Consider the following 17,032-nt stretch of genomic DNA (forward strand, 5'->3'; position numbering starts at 1 on the left):
TGACAGAGCTTGGCTGCAGTTAAAGACTCGGGCAGGGAATATTGTTGTAATGCAGCTCTGGTGAATGATCTCAGGTTTTGTGCTTATTAGTTAAGACTGACACGAGAAAAGAGCTGGTTTCATAATGATGGCTCTAATGCCATGAAAAGGCATCCAGCTCCTGATGTAAAGACTAAATACATTTTTAGTACAATATTAAGATCATTGGAGATCATGCATGATAAAAATGCTGGCAAGTACACTGTCTAATAACGTCTTTCAGAATTAAAATTAGCTTTACTGGCAAAGTGCTTTTGGCCTCGATTGTGTTCTAATGAGAAATATGAATTCTGTGTAGTACCACAGTGTAAAGATGGAAAAGTGTCACAAGTGGTGCCTAGTTTACTCCTCAGCCTGGGAAAACAACTGCAGGTGACTGATTTGGAGGTGGGAAGTTCAGAGGAATGGAAGGGAAGTCAAATAAGATGCACTGCTGAATTTAATTATGGGAAAGGTATAATAAGCATGTTTGCAGCTTTGGACTAAACATTAGGATGTTTTGGCCTCTGCAGCTTAACTCTTCTTTTTAAAACAGGGACCCATTCATTGTAGCTGGCACGTTACCTTGAAGTTGGGTGGAACTATGACCTTGCCGGCTGGTATCTGCAGTACTATGGTCTCTCCTTCAAAAAGCCAGAGGTCCCACTGGGAGTCGTTGGCCAGCAGGGCCCATGGGAGCAGCTCCACCAGCAGTGTGTTCAGACCAGGCTTCCAGCACGATAATTTCACTTGCATAGGACTGTCCCACTGGGCAAGGGGCTCTAGCACTGACCTGTGGGAAGAGAACACACAATTACAGAAATAATTCCAACCACACTTGAGTATAAAGAATTTAAGACAATAAACCAATGAGATGTGAACAGTATACTAGAGAAAATCGACACAGACAAAGTGTGAGCTTTGGTTTGTACTGTAAAATTATGCATAAAATTGAAGCCCTAGTGTGCCTATTAGGAATTAAATATGTGATCCTGACAGTGTTAATGCATTGCTCAGCTCAACTCCATCCACTGGGTTAATCAACCCTAGAGACCACACAACAGATTCATACCATTCTAGCCTTGTTTCTCTGTGTATAGACTATATCTGTGTAGACTACCACATAGCTACCTGTAATGTAGTAAGGATAAACAATCATTATTGTAAGATCACTTAGGCAATAAAGCTCATTTATGCTCATTCACCAGAATTAACGCTATAATTTCCCACGTCTGCTCATGTTATTTGGCTGTGGACATGTTTTACACACTGCCAAATAAAGAAGCAGCATGAGGCCTTAAATGTCAATTTAAATGTGTCATGTATAAACAAACAATTCTTATACTGTTATACGATGCAGACCATAATGCACTGACAGCAGTCACACAGGCTAAACAAATAGAAAGAAATGGTCTGAAAACAAGTTATGCAACACAAACAGATACAGAGAACAGTTGACAAGGCATCTGGGATCACACATGGGCATGTTGAGACACAGACAAACAGGCAGACAGACAGAAACACACAACAATTTTTCCACCAATTCACTGACATAGCAGTCATTTCATGGAAATCATGGTCTTGTGAGCCCTAAACAGTGCTGGGCGCCAGAAGAGAGCCAAACAAACAGTTCTCTAGGAATTACTCTGAAGTTCAAAGGCATCAAAGGCGACCCAGTCTTCCCTCTCCCACAAGGCTGCTTGGTCTCTGCTCAACCTACCAACCTGCCGTCTCAAACTTGTCACAAACCCAAAGACTTCGTGCTGTGAAAGCACTAGAGATAGCTTTCCGTTACCATTTACTGGTGTTTATGTTAGTGTGTGTGTGGTTAAATAGGCCGCTGATCTTGACGCTCAGGACAGTAAAGTGCAAGGCTCATAAATCACAACACAGAGCTCACAAAAAGGTATTTGAATGAAATGTGCTCATTAGCTTCTGTCAAAACCCACTAACACTGGAGAAGAGGGTTCTAAAAGTGTGAACTCTGAGAAGCTGCTGCTCTGAAAACACACACATGCTGCCTACAGCTTGAGCTCACCCTAACCCCAACCACTACAAGATGTTTGTTTAATGATTGCGGAGGTGCCTCGCTGCCATTAAAGATCCAACAGAGAAAGAAAAGTAACATTTACCACTTTCAACTTCCTATGCCTCTATAAGACACAATATTTACACACTCCCTGCCAAGCAGTGTAGCTGGTTTGGTTTCCCCATTGTGCCAGGGAGACTGAACATTCTTTCCAAACAGTAAAATCTATCACTGTTATCAACATTAAGTTAAATTATACAAATTACACTGTGGCTTTCACTTGCTCTCCAAGTTCTGAGTGTGTTTAGAAATAGCAATCAGTGCTATTAATCCCCTAATTGCAAATTTTCTCCCTTTTTCTTTCAGCGTTATTCCTGATGCTCCTTCAAGGTAGCAGATTCTTGGGTTTCAGACAAACTGCCACTTTCTACGATGGGTATGTGCTTTGGCTTTGGGATTTATTGTACAGGGAAGAGAGAGGCCTGACAAAGAAACCTAACACCATTACACCAGATACCAGCCTTCCACTGAGACGCAGTGTGTGACATTTAAAGGTGAGCGATGTGTATGGTGGTGTGCGTATGTTAGGAGTGTGTATACACATGTGCGGGGCAACAATCTATGTGTGTGTGTGTTTGCATATGTATAGAGAGCAGAGAAACCCGGGCAACCACAGGCAGACATATGGCCCACATGTCCAGCAGATCTATGGGGATTTTTTGTAACTTGGAGCCCGTGGGTGAACATGTGGCTACGTCTTCTACCGCTGCTATCAAGATGTGATTGCTTTGTGACAAAAGATGATTCCCAGAGTGACATTTGTGGACAGACTCACATGTGTGTTCTGCCTGATGGCACACATAAACTCCATGGGCAACATATACACACACAGACACACACATATGCGCACATACATATACATACAGTGCATGCACGGCACGTTCTGCAAATCTGTGCCAAGCTGTAAGTGAATGCAAGGCGCTGTGACTTGTGTGAGAAAACGGGACTGTGACAGAATGACAGCTTAAATCTCCAGTCTGTGGGGAAGGCAGTGGGATTGCTGCTAACATCTGATGCATGGCTCTGCATTGTCTTTGCAGTTAACAGTTTTATTATGTGAACAAAGAGTTAGCAATAAAGAGAAGCTTCCCTCATTAAAAGCTCGCTTGCACAACTCTGTGCTTTGAGAAGGAATGCTGTAAGAAGCTTACTATTACAAAAAACACATACAGCCCCTATGAAATTTGTGTTATGAAATCCAATATTTAGTGCTTGCTGCATAAGAGCTATAATAAAAATAAAAAGGAATTATAAATGCAGACTTGTTAGATGAATCATGAGGTGTCATGGTGTTTTGGGGGTAAATGCTTGTGCATTCATGATGTGAGTCTTGCTTCCAACTTGCAATATGTTTCAGTATTTCTTTGACTGTATCTGCATTTTCATTAACAAACATATAACATTAATTTTACTCCTAAAGGTTTGCTAAGGTCTACAAATGCAAGGTAATACTGTGATTACCTGTCAGTGTCTTTAGCTGCGTAAGGCCATGGTAGCTCAGTGGTGGTCTTTGGACTGTAGAAATCTGCCAGGATGTGTTCTGGGTTGTCTTCACTTCCAGTCTTATTCACTATCTGCTTGATTAGGCTGGTGGAGATGGGTACAGCACAGTGTGAAGCATCTTCATCCTCCCTGTGAGACAAAACAGAAACTCAAAATGATTACAAATTTCTAAAACAAGAGCCAAATGTGAAGTGTGTTTATTTGTCTTGTTTTATTTGTCTTTTGGATGGTAAATAGACAGCAAACAGAAGATACAGGTTTCTGTGATTCCTAAAAATGTGCTAGCTTTACCCAAAAGTCTGCACACCCTAATGCCAAGAGGCCTTGCTGCTTTCACTAAACTTCATTATCTCCTCTTCTTTGATGGAGGGTGAGATAACTGACTGCTTGAAATGAGAGCTATAAGGCTCTGGTTCAGGGGCGGCCCAACGCACAAGTGTTTGAGTAACATACCACATGGGTGACAAGTTGCCAGTTTGATTTCCAGCTGGCCATTTGCTGCCTGTCATTCCCTGGCTCCTTTTACCACATTTTCTGTCTACAATGGCTCTTTCAAATAAAGGCATAAAAATACCCTGCAAAAATAATCTTTTAAATAACAAATAAAGGCACTGGTTATGACCACTGTTGTGTGCTTTTTCAGCAAATCTGGCATGGAAGAAAGTTTACTTATTGTATGTCAGAAACAATTTTCAACGATACTCTTTACTTCGCTATAAAAAAAGACATCTCTTGACAGCAGCTGACTATTCCCATTGTTCTTTTCAGTACAATTAAAGTGACCCCCACCTAAACTCCACTTTTACCCCAAAACCTTGAAACTGGTTGAATCTGCCTTTCGTTATGGATTTTTCTTCATGACATGCAGTCTAGCCTTACAAACACTGATTCAGAAAGATCACAGAAAAAGCTAAATGGCAGTAAATAATCCTATTGGATACCTCAGCTCCAGACACTGGTCAATTATGGCTTTGCAACAAGAAGAAAAAAATAACTAAATCCAAACACTGTAATAGCTTCTTCTCTTTCTCTGGGCAGCATCCAGTTCCACTTGGCTAAAGCAAAGCAGCCCCCTTACCCCAGAGCAGTAGTTTATTAATAGAGCCCATTGTGCTATAAAGGGAAAACAGGGGCTAGTGCTTATGGATCTGGGGCAAGACAGAGTAGAGGGACAAGGTGTTGACAGGAATCTTTTCATCCAAAGCAGTTCCTGAGGGGGGAACTGGAAGGGGCTTCTGATTGTAACCCTCCGCCTTCTAATGTGGTATCCAATATGAGGAGAGCAGGACACAACAGTTCTGGTTAAGACTTCTCTGTGTCTCTTGTGTCGCAGACCGCAGGTCTGCTCTCTACCTCGTCCATTAGAGCCCACAACTATGTGTAATTACAGGAAGGAAAGATGAGCTGTTGACCAGCGAACATTCAAGATTGGATCTGTCCTAGAGGTTTGGGCTTGTGTGCACAAAATATGTGTATGTGTGTATGTTTACAATTGAGGCTTGTAGTGTGTGTTTGCGAGGTGGAAGGGGAACGAGGAATGGACTGAGTTGGGGGGACAAGAGAGGGGAGTATGTAAGTTTATGCGGTTTGAAGCGGTTTAGACAGGGGACAGATCGTAAACACAAGGAGCATTGTGGTTGCAACCTAGAAAGACAAGACACTTAGTTGTTTCTGAGCTCGCGTTTTTGTGTGCATGAAAAGGATTTATCCAAAACAACAGAGGTCAAATACATTCCCAGTCACTGTATGGCCACTGTGGTTCCTTTATGGCAGCTGAAATCAAAACAAACTTTGTGACCAGATATCTAAACACAACAGTTAAGCAAAAAAAAAAAAAAATCTCTCAGGGGGAGTCAATTACACTCAGTGTTTACTCTGTTTATTCAGATCACCACCAGTTGCTACCAAAAGGGTGATTTTTTTCCCATGCATTCACAAAAAACAACATAAATTACAGATGTACAGATAGCAGTACAGTAGGAACAACAACAACAACACAGTATGGACATGTGGTAGTTATTTCCCTTGGGGCCACACATACTGAGACATAAACAATCACATCACTGAAATACACTTTGGACCAACGTATGTCCCATTTATGTGAATGTGACATGACACATGAGATATAGTGGTGATGCTATTAGACCATCTATCACAAATATCAATTACAGATGCATGGCATTTCTTTCATGGGCAAATGTTAATGCAACTGAGCATTGTGGCAATTGATTCTACTTAGTGGAACCTGCTATGATAAACTGTATAAAGGGCTGTCTCTTAGAAGAGGACATGGACAAAATGAGGAAGTGTGAACACAAACTGACAAACTGGGACACAGCAACAGGCGAAGCAGTGATGTATGTGACAGACTCTACCCATGATGAAGTGCCGACTGTCACACTTCCACTGGCACATAACTAACCAAGACAATGACAGACAGAGACCACACACAGATACAAGGACACATGCATACACACTACTCATCTGCCCACGCAAACGTGTGCACAGACACATTAAATTTTCTCCACACACATGTGCACGCAAACATAAGGACAAATATGGAGCCAGTGTTGAACCCAGAACATGCTGTCTGTTAGGGCCCATATCTAAATGATGTGTATTTATAGTCCAACCTGACAAGTTGGAATTGAAGCTGTGTCTCAGCTGCTGCCAAGCTGGCTTCCTCTTCCCCTAAAATGTGCATGGATTCCCCTGGATCATGTCTTCATATTGGCTCGCAGAAACCAGAATGTGGTGTGAGAGGATCTTAAGTAAGTGTCTCTCTCTTTCTGCTGAACGGAGGCATATAAAAGCCATTCTAGAAGACCAGAGTTAGACTCTTTCACTTGCAGCTGTATGAGCAAGGATGGAAACAGAAACTGAAGTAGCCAAGCAGCGAGGGCCTGCCTCCATCATTAGAAGAGACTGTCAGATATGTTAATGGACTGTATAAAGAGACACGCAGAAAAGTTAGTGAGTCATCATGTAGATGTTTGCACTTAGTCCTGAAGCTGAGATAGTTGGCGGTATCTTATTCACTGACGTTACCTTTTGAGTGTCGCAAGTTACTGTACATTATGAGAACAAATATGTGCTAGGCTGATGAATGAGATTTTGCTCCTTGGGTTCTGTTCTTTTTTTAAAAAAAAATCTTTTGAATTATTATTACTATTTTTTTTTTACCTGGCCTGAAAAGTGAGGTGGTGGGTGAGGTCAGCTTCAGTGTTTAGTAGGGGCTCTTGGTGGCCTTGTCCACGTATTAGCTGGCTTTCTCTCAGTCTGAGACTTCTCTTCTCTATGTGGACGATTAGTGGATCTGGCAGGTGGCTCCTCATCACAAACAGTGGACTGAAAACCACCTGAAACATGGGATTCATGCAAAACAATCATCAGTCAGACAAACTGTGATGGTGCAGAATTAAACAGATATAGTTAACTGATGATGTAAAGCTTAGATGTTAATGAATATAAAGTGAGGTCTCAGCTATTCTCAAAATTGAAAGTGTAGAAAATATAATGGCAAATAATATAACCACAAAGGCAGCGTTCCTGTAACATTTCCTCTGTTCATGTGACGGTAATGTGTTGGTATGGTGTAGTGATCAATGATTTATTGCTATAATTACCTCACAAGAGCAGGAGAAAGTGATGCATATTCCAAATAAACACTGTGCATCTAAGTGTTTGTATGCAGGCTACTCACCACTCTTTGTTGCATGTGAGAGTCAGGTTCAATAGTAATGAGAGTACACCACACATAAAGCAAGGAGCCACTGGAACAGGGCACCTGAGAAGACATAAACTGGCTGTTATCAATGGCCTCATTACTTTATAGAGATGCAATAGTATACCTTGGAGGATGTAGTATTTTAATACTGCTAGTATCTTGTTTATACATTGCCAAAGGTTAACAAAACAAGCCTGATCAAACCCACTCAATGGCATTTTGTTTGTGTTTGTGGTAAGAATGTAAAATATGGCTATCAGATGGCTTAAATTCCTTTACAATCAATTACCCTTGACAGGTTATTTATAGCTTCCATCAGTAGTGCATTATCATGTCTTGTCCGAAAAATCTCTGTTTCTTGGCTTCTTCCAGTAGTTAAAAGTTAAGTCTCCCTAAGGCCCTGCAACAGAATATTATGGCTGAGGCGACTGACAACTGTTAGTGCCAGATAATGGGCCATTACACGCAGTTAAATCTTAGCAAGATTTAAACGCTGAGAATGTTCCCACTGAAGGCCGAACACTCTTAATGTGTCACTGGTGTTTGTCCCATTTACTCTTCACTCCTCATTAAAGCCTAGAGATGCCAAGACACATTACAAATGGTCTAGTTTATGGCAGACGGGGGACTTCATTTACTGGAGGGGACAGTAGAGTGGAGCAAAGAGACAGAGTGAACATGCAGTTTTAATATACAAGCCCTTGCAAAACAGCCTTACTGGGATGAAGGAGTGAACTTTGGAAAACATAAACTCTATAGGCCTGATAATGTCATGATGACCTCCTGCGCTTGAGAAAAGAGTAAAGACACTGCTTTGAAATGGACTTAAGGAGGAGGTGAGATATGGAAGAGGAGTTACCTCAGATGGATCATTAATATAGAAAATCTGCACACAGATGAGAAAGGAGACAGGCAACAACAGGGGAGACGATTAGAGGGTAGGGCAGGTGGACAAGCTGGGTGTCAGAGGATGAATTAAAGAAGGCAGAGGAGTTAATAAGTACAAAACAGATTAGTAAGCCAGTGCATGGGTGAGAGAGTAAAAGAAAGGGAGGAAACAAGAGTGAAATAGCAGGAGACAGACAGAGATAGAGAGATCTAAGAAGCCAGCTACTAGTCCAGGCAGCTCTCTCATTTGGAGCCAACCCTATGTGTAATGAATGCCTAATTTTAGGAGAACAGATAACAGCGGAGGATGGAGCAGATTCAAAGATGTTCAGACACACACAGAAGCTGGGGAGGTAGAATGGCTAACTGTTAAGGCTTGTAAAAGAAAAGAAAAAAGAGATGGACGAAGGAAAGAAAGACAGAGCAACAACAAAAGCAAACAAGAACAAGAGCAACAACAGCAGGGACGGAGCTGGCGCTAAACCAGTGGTGTGAAAGTGCCTTCAAAGCTTTTCCCTGTGCCCACATATCAGTTTGTGTTTCCTGTCTATGGTTAGTGTTGTTATGAGAGAGCATAAACTGTATTTTCTACCTCTCAACATGGTCGGAGAGTCTTTGTAAGCCTATCTGACGGGAAGATCGCAATCTGTTCTGTAACAGTGAGTAGCAGCATGGAAGCTCTGCCACTGTGGCCACCCAGGAGAAGAGGATCCGGTCACAGTTGGTGGTCCAGTCACCAGCTCCAAACATGTGTGTGTGTGTGTGTGTGTGTGTGTGTGTGTGTGTGTGTGGATGGAGAGCCGGTTAGAAGTGGTGGTGTGTGCAATGCGTGTGTCTCTCTGTGCTTGTCTGGCAAGCACATTCAACAGCTCTTATTTTGACAATTCCATGTGCAATGGAGCTACTACAGTCAACAAATGTGTTTTTTCATCTGCTGGTGTACACATAGGATATCCATATCAAACATGTCTCTTCAGTAATGACATCTGCGATAACTAAAGTAGCCTCCAGCACTAAAAACCATTCAGATTGCTCTCTGGGATATATTCTACTGCACAAAAGGTGGCTATAGTTGACCTAATGTATTTAGGTCTATTTGGTTTGTTCTACCTGTACAACAGAGCTGCTGCTGCCCTTGTCCCTCCTCTCCAGCTGAACATCCTGGGACCAGTCTTCATCTCCTCGAGCTCTCACACACAGCTCTGTCATCTCTGCATCCTCCAGCACATAGGAAGGCAGCTTGGCTCCTGCCTCCAGGCAGTCACAGTGTTCTCTGACCACCGTCTGACTGTCAGGACCCACGTAGTGCTGCACCACTCGCAGCTCAATGTCCTGTGTCAGGTAGCTGCACATCACCTGCCGTCCACAGATGATTACCTGGGGGAGAAGGGTTCATAGGAGAAATGCCACAATTACAAATAATAATAAAATAGTTCTTCCAATGTAGAAGGCTATACACACAGAGTCCTAACAAATGGAGGGTACACTGTGTAGAGAACTGCTAGAAAAGTACAGTTAAGGTTTTGTAGCTGTTCTCAAGAAAAGTGACACGAAAAAGCTGTACCATAGAGAGGAAAAAAAGACAGGAATCATCATAGCGTGGAAGTGGGGGTAAACAGCCACACTGATGCAGTCAGAAAGGTGTAAGGGGAAAGGGCTTCAGTTGCTGCTCTGCCAACTCACAAGCACAGTATGTCTATTGAGGCATAAAAAAAAACTAATTAAAACTAGGGGAAATACATACTTAAATAAGAGGGTTGCATTGCACATTTTTTTTTATCATAATCTGGAAAGTTATCAAATGTTCTGCAAAAAACGAATATGAACTTGCAAAACTTCAGTTTAACTTTATCTCTGCAGTCTGTGCTCTTATCAAAGGGTTCTGTCAGGTTTTCACTGGCTGACAGTTTTCTACAGTCACTGTCATCAGTCCATTTACAGCATGCACGCAGACACACGCCCCAAGTCTTGCATCATGAAGAAAAATCTCCCCATTAAATGTTTCTTTTATCTTTTATAGACACACTGTCACGTCAGCAGCTAGCTGAAGCAAACACACACCATAGCACAGTTTCTGTCAGAGAACATGAGAAAGAACATTTTAAAGAGTATTAAAAAGATTATGCTATTTGTTGCTTTTTCTTTTAAAATATTATTGAACATTACATTTAGGATAATACAAAGCATCTGAAGATTGCTCACTATATTCACTTTGCATAAGAAATCATTGTTCAAAAAATAATCAACAGAATAATAGACTGTGACAGTAATTGTTAGTAGTAGCCTCAATGCACCTGCCTTTGCAAGTGTTCTCCCACAGGCACTAAAGTGCTACTAGTGTGTGTGTGTGTGTGTGTGTGTGTGTGTGTGTGTGTGTGTGTGTGTGTGTGTGTGTGTGTGTGTGTGTGTGTGTGTGTGTGTGTGTGTGTGTGTGTGTGTGTGTGTGTGTATGTGTGAGATTGTATGAGAGAGCTTTACAAATATTTAACAGCAGTAAACATACGGAGCCAATATGTGTAATTAAGAGGCTCTTACAATTTTACAATTAAAGACCATAGAGAAACAAGACAGAGGGAAAGGACAGCAGTGTGCAACACTTGAAGTATGAAGCCCCCCTCACAAAAGAAAACATGAACTGAGGTATGTTCTCGCAGGCAGGAGCCAGCTTCCTCTGTAGTGGCAGCAGCTGTCCTACTCTGATGCTTTTTGTTGTGAATTAGATGTGACCAATGCTCATACTCATTGGATCCAATGGAAACAAGATGTAATCAAAGTTTGTGACAGATGGAAGCAGGAATGTGAGAAGCCTCATCTGTTTTGTCTGGAGGATGAGAGGCAAACGTGTGTGACACTTGACACTATTTACATAACAAAGTGTCACAGCCATAATCTGATGGCATTTCTGCATTTTCAGCAATACTGCATTTTCAGCAATACTGCAACTGCATTGTATTTGTGGAAAAAAATTAAACATGATTCATCCCTATTCGTGGTTTTTGATTTGGTTTATGCTGTGATTTCCTGTGATCTTCTTTGTGGATTGATGGAACACATTGCATTTTTTGGATGGCTAAAAGTTCATAAGCTTTTGTTTTACAATCTGTTGTTAGCCAAGCAATTACTAAATCAGAACACAGAAACAGAGTGGAGATTAAAAAGTGTTCATCCTGAAATGAGATGCTGGGAAAGGAGGCAGGTTTTGTCTGTCAGGGATAGACAGGCCTTACATGTTCCAGCTTTCAGTGCAGATTTTTCTTTAAAGATAAGATAAAGATAAGATAAAGTTCTTTATTTCTCCCCACTCCAGGGGAAATTTACATTGTTACAGCAGCTTTATTTACAATATATACAAGGGTGAAAAAAATTTTTAACAGAAAAAATAAAAATAAAGTTACAGGTTACCAGCAAGATGATCTGCAGGATCCCTATATTTTTGATTCAGATGAAAACTTGCGCCTGTATTTACTATTGTGGTGTACTCGCACCGCAAATGTTCTATTGTCAATTACAAAGTGCAGCTAGTAATGTGAATCTTATGCCTGGGATTTTCTGCCAATTAAATCTGGGGTTGGTAATACTCTTCATTATCTCTCCTTTTATTGCTTAAGCTAACTACAAAGCTTTGGTTATAACCATTCTGACCAACCCTGATGTGGCTAGAAGAACTATAAAAAGTAGAACTTTCTGTATGCCAGAAGACATTTACCAGGCAATACGAAACATGACGACTCCATGACAACTGAACAAATTCCATCTGCTGATGAAGACCATGAGATGAACTTTTTTTGGTCAACTAAGACATGTTCCTATAACAGCAAATGTAATACTTTCATACCTATTTCTAAAGCATTGTAGCTGAATAGAGGTTAATAACGTCTATATGATTTCCTGTGAAGAATGTAAATATGGTGTTGACAAAACGTCTCTTTTCCTGCATATTTTTTCAAAGTTTTTATTCAAGAAAAATAGTAAATCAGCAAAATCTGACAGTACCTGCTTCTGGACCCCACTGAGCTGCACAACCTTGATGATAAGTGAGGCGGTGCGGCCTTTGTACTGAATGGTCCTCAGCAGAGTTCCCACATTGTCCACACTGAAGGCCTCCGACCAGCGCCAGTTCCCCCATCCCTCGATGCAGATGTGCAGCAGCTGCAGGATGGGACAGAGCAGGATACACACACAAAAACAGAGACAGAAGACACCAGACATCAGAGGTTAGTCTTCTTGCCCTTTATTTACCCCGAGCAAAAGGCAAGTAAACACAAGATTCTTTGTTTAGAGGATTCTGAAGGAGGAGGGGGGAGGAACAACAAAGTTCCTGTTTACTGGTGCTGAATGGGCCTGATGCTGTTAGAAGTAGAAATGGAAGGTCGTACACAATAAACTGGCTGGTGGAAAACAGCTGATGTGGAAGATCATTATGGCTGTGTGTGTTTGTGTGTGTGTGTGCTTGTGTGGTTGGATGTGGAAGACTCTTTTCTCTTCACATCTAAATAAGAGGCACATAGTTTGGCTCTCAATGTTTTCAGCCTCATATCCATCACGTCAATGTGGCGCACATCCATGTGTGTGGCTGGGTGTAAACACACAGACTCAAGATGACAGCAATAAACAGATGCTGTCCCGTCTTCTCACATTCAAACAACTTTACAGTGGTGACAATTTTCCAACCATTTTCCACATATTTCCTTGTATTGTGGGCCTCGACATGGCAGCAGGGCTGAAAATATGTGAAGAGGCATGATTTCTAAGACAACGACATCTGTATCTGCAAACAGTGTGAAGACCGCTGTTTTAATTGCTTTCCCCGTTACACAACATACACATTGCGATACACTGACTTAGATTTAATCAAAGTATCACGAACTGCATATTGCTACAGCCTTTGCCGCATGCCCTCTGCACTTAAATCCACAAACATGCAGTACAAAAGTCAAGCAGGCTGGCCACATGTCCATCACACCTGCACTACAGTCGGGTCATTCACAGACTCTCTGTCCAGTTTTCATCACAGGTTGCTCAGCGCTACATGACAAGGAAACTCATTTGTCAAACAATGTGAGTGTTGTCATGGGATTATGGTCACAATATAGGAGGAGAATCATAAATATGCAAGAAGATCTAAAGCCTTTTACCCTCCTGAGGCAGCATGGCTGACCTTCCACCTTACTGAACTCTATGTGTCAGCACTGCTGCCAACACATCAAACTTGCAACAGTTAGAAAGGGAGGGGTGAAAACGTGAGAAAAACAACCCTAACCCTAAGACAGAGTCTAGAAAGACAGGGGAGACAGGCAGCGGGGGGGAGGGATGGGTTCAATAATCTCCCGGAGGAGTAGCGACCACATTGAAACACTGAAACACATTTTTGAACATTTACACTTTGGGTCGTTCCTCCAACGTGCCGAACATTTAGCCAATCTGTTTAAAGAAAACAAATTACTCCTGAGGTCAAAGAGCATGGGGGGACCCTGGTCAAGACCTTCTATGTTTCTCTCCAGCGCAGTCTTTCCTCACTGTTTGAAGACAGATTTCTTTACAATAACAGTCTTAATCAAAGCCTGAATTCACTTTCTTTTAAGATTGTCCCTCCTGCCTGTTGGCTGCATGGAAATGACTAAAGTTTCTTAGACCTCTTGCTCAGTAGACTTAGTCACAGGAAAAGTGGCAGAGTGGTGTAAACAGCCAGGTGGCGAAGGTTAAGGTTAAGCCTGAGGGTGGAGAACCACTAGATCTCTAAACCAGCACTAACATAATCAAGCCCAGTTAAGATCCTGGTAGTTTGAGGAAAACGTTGAAAATAACTTCATTGTGGGATTTTCTGCAATTCTGCTCTCAGTCTCTGTTCAAATTGCCCTTCTACTGATGAGATGGAAACCTTTTAATTTGCATTCAACTTCAAAACCTGCCTTAGATTCGTAGTATTGGCTTCAGTCTTCAGATTTTGAGTGCAGCAAGATTTGTGTAAATTATGGTTTAAATCTTGTGGTGGCAAACTGCAGGTCACTGCTACGCCTTAGCACCATCTGTGAGGATGGATTTGTTATTTCAACACTTCTCTCTGCTTAAACTCATCTATTCCTTCCATTTTTCTCTGTGCACTTTATCATGCCTGTGGCTCAACTTGACCTTTAAAGGAGAAGTCATAATAAAGTCTCTCCTCAAACTTCAAAAAGCCACTGCCGCTTTTGTTTTAATTCATCACCACTCTGACTCAGGCAGCAAAAAGAAGAAAAAAAACAGCAGTAACACAGATGAACTGGACACGTAGGACAACAAGAATGAAAAATAAGAAGCTGTTTTTCCTCTTTGTGACGTATTCCAACCTTTATGACACTGAGAAAACCCAGTCAACCACATGTAGATAGTGGTTTTATGCACATGAATTAAACCTGGTCTTACAGTAACAATATTCTGCTGAATGGGTGAACTCTATGAACAGAAATGTATTTAAAAAAAAAAAAAAAAAAAAAAAAAAACATGGTCCTTAATCCTAAACAGAAATTTAACACTGATCCCATTGTCCTTTGATTAGTGGTATTTGTAGGTGTAAACAGCATGATGAATATACACGCACAAAGCCTTTAACCGGTCACTGTAATCATTTCAAGCAAGAGTTAATAAGATAAAGAGATAAAGATAAAGATAAAGATAAAGTTCTTTATTTCTCCCCACTCCAGGGGAAATTTACATTGTTACAGCAGCTTTATTTACAATATATACAAGGGTGGCAAAATTTTTTAACAGAAAAAATAAAAATAAAAATAAAGTTTAAAAGTGCAGAGATGTGCAGTGCAAGAATGTCAGTGCAAATTTTATGGTTTGGGGTGGTAATGATATAGTCCAGTTTATGTTAACATCAGCCAGTGATGCTGATGTTGTAAAGTCTTATAGCAGATGGGATGAAGGACCTGCGATAGCGCTCTTTCTTGCAGGGTGGATGTCTCAGTCTGCTGCTGAAGGAGCTGCTTAAAGACCCCACAGTGTCATGCAGTGGGTGAGAGGGATTGTCCATGATGGATGTGAGCTTTGACAACATCCTCCTCTCACCCACCTCCTCTATGGAGTCCAGGGAACAGTCCAGGACAGAACCAGCCCTCCTGACCAGTCTGTTTAGTCTCTTTCTGTCCCTTTCAGTGCTCCCTGCTCCCCAGCAGACCACTGCATAGAAAATAGCAGACGCTACCACAGAGTCATAAAATGTCCTGAGCAGAGTCCTGCACACTCCAAAGGACCTCAGTCTCCTCAGCAGGTGGAGACGACTTTGGCCCTTCTTGTACAGGACCTCTGTATTGTGTGTCCAGTCCAGTTTGTTGTTGAGGTGAACACCCAGGTATTTGTATGTGTCCACCATGTCAATGTCCAAACCCTGGATGTTCACCGGTGCAGTCCGGGGTGTCCTCCTCCTGCGGAAGTCCACGATCATCTCCTTCGTCTTACTGGCGTTGAGCTGCAGATGGTTTCGCTCACACCAGTCCACAAAGTCAGAGATGACCATCCTGTACTCCCGCTCGTCCCCTTCAGATACGCACCCAACAATGGCTGTATCATCGGAGAACTTCTGGAGGTGACAGCTCCCAGAGTTGTAGTGGAAGTCCGATGTGTACAGGGTGAAGAGAAAGGGGGAGAGCACTGTCCCCTGTGGGGCCCCCATGCTGCTGACTACCACATCAGACACACAGTCCTGAAGCCTCACGTACTGTGGTCTGTTGGTGAGGTAGTCGATGGTCCAAGCAGCCAAGTGACAGTCTACTCCGGCTCCTTCAAGATTCACCCTGAGCAGAGAAGGCTGGATGGTGTTGAAAGCACTGGAGAAGTCAAAGAACATGACCCTCACAGTGCTGCTGGGTTTCTCCAGGTGAGTCAGTGATCTGTGCAGCAGGTAGACCACTGCATCATCCACTCCCATGTTCAGCTGGTAGGCGAACTGCAGTGGATCCAGATACTGGCTCACCTGGGGACGGAGGTTCTTGAGGACGATCCTCTCCATGGTCTTCATCAGGTGAGAAGTGAGGGCCACAGGTCTGAAGTGGTTAGGCTCCCTGGGGTTCCTGGTCTTAGAGACAGGAACCAGGCAGGAAGTCTTCCATAACAGAGGAACCCTCTCCAGACTCAGGCTCAGGTTAAAGATGTGCAGCAGCACCTGACAGAGCTGGTCTGCACAGTCTCTAAGGAGTCTGGAGCTGATTCCATCAGGACCTGCAGCTTTCCTGGTCTTGATCTTTTTAAGTTCACTTCTCACCTGATCAGCTGTTATGGAGAGGCAGGGGGAGGGTGGCAGGGGGAGGGGTGATGGTGGGGGGTGAGACGAGGAGGGGTGATGGGGCTGTATGCGGAGTCCGGAGGTGGTAGAAGACGGGGATGGGAGGAGGGGTGCTGTTGGTGGTGTTGGTGCTAGAGAGCTGAGGTGTGAAGAAGGAGCTGGCTGGTCGGTGCTTTGATGAGAGGGGGGAGGAGTGGGAGTGAGTTTTTCATTTTGCTTGTGGTACCCTCGGGCATGTGAAGAAACCATCACATCTGCTCCTTAATTTGAAGACCTATGACCTCAAGGACCAAAATGATGAAATATGTCCCAGGGCTGAGAGAGCGGGAAGGCCAAAACTGTCTGTAGTATATAGTTAGTCACCTTGGCCACGATGTGAAGGTGACCAACAAAACTGAACTCACGTCAAAAGATTAACAAGTATGAAAGGGTAAATTATCTCTCCGTTTCAAAAAACACAAAAGCAACTATTCAGACTTTATTTAGACAAACACAGAAAACATCTTTAATATCTATATCAACTTGGTGGTATTCTACTGGTATC

General features: G+C 42.4%; 1 protein-coding gene across 4 annotated transcripts in view; it reads right to left on the minus strand.

Moving 5' to 3' along the window:
• Positions 1-17,032, minus strand: part of LOC111569393 (intermembrane lipid transfer protein VPS13B) — a 322,692-nt gene that overhangs the window by 18,882 nt on the left and 286,778 nt on the right. For all 4 annotated transcript variants that reach the window (XM_023271473.3, XM_023271472.3, XM_023271475.3 and 1 more), the window contains exons 47-52: positions 12,219-12,374; positions 9,336-9,602; positions 7,314-7,397; positions 6,794-6,969; positions 3,569-3,739; positions 604-811 (exon numbers count right to left, since the gene is read on the minus strand). In XM_023271473.3, the coding sequence (XP_023127241.2) occupies positions 604-811; positions 3,569-3,739; positions 6,794-6,969; positions 7,314-7,397; positions 9,336-9,602; positions 12,219-12,374 (1,062 nt within the window). The remainder of the gene's footprint in view (positions 1-603; positions 812-3,568; positions 3,740-6,793; positions 6,970-7,313; positions 7,398-9,335; positions 9,603-12,218; positions 12,375-17,032) is intronic.

The sequence above is a fragment of the Amphiprion ocellaris genome, chromosome 9 (genome assembly GCF_022539595.1).
Source record: "Amphiprion ocellaris isolate individual 3 ecotype Okinawa chromosome 9, ASM2253959v1, whole genome shotgun sequence".
NCBI lineage: Eukaryota > Metazoa > Chordata > Actinopteri > Pomacentridae > Amphiprion > Amphiprion ocellaris.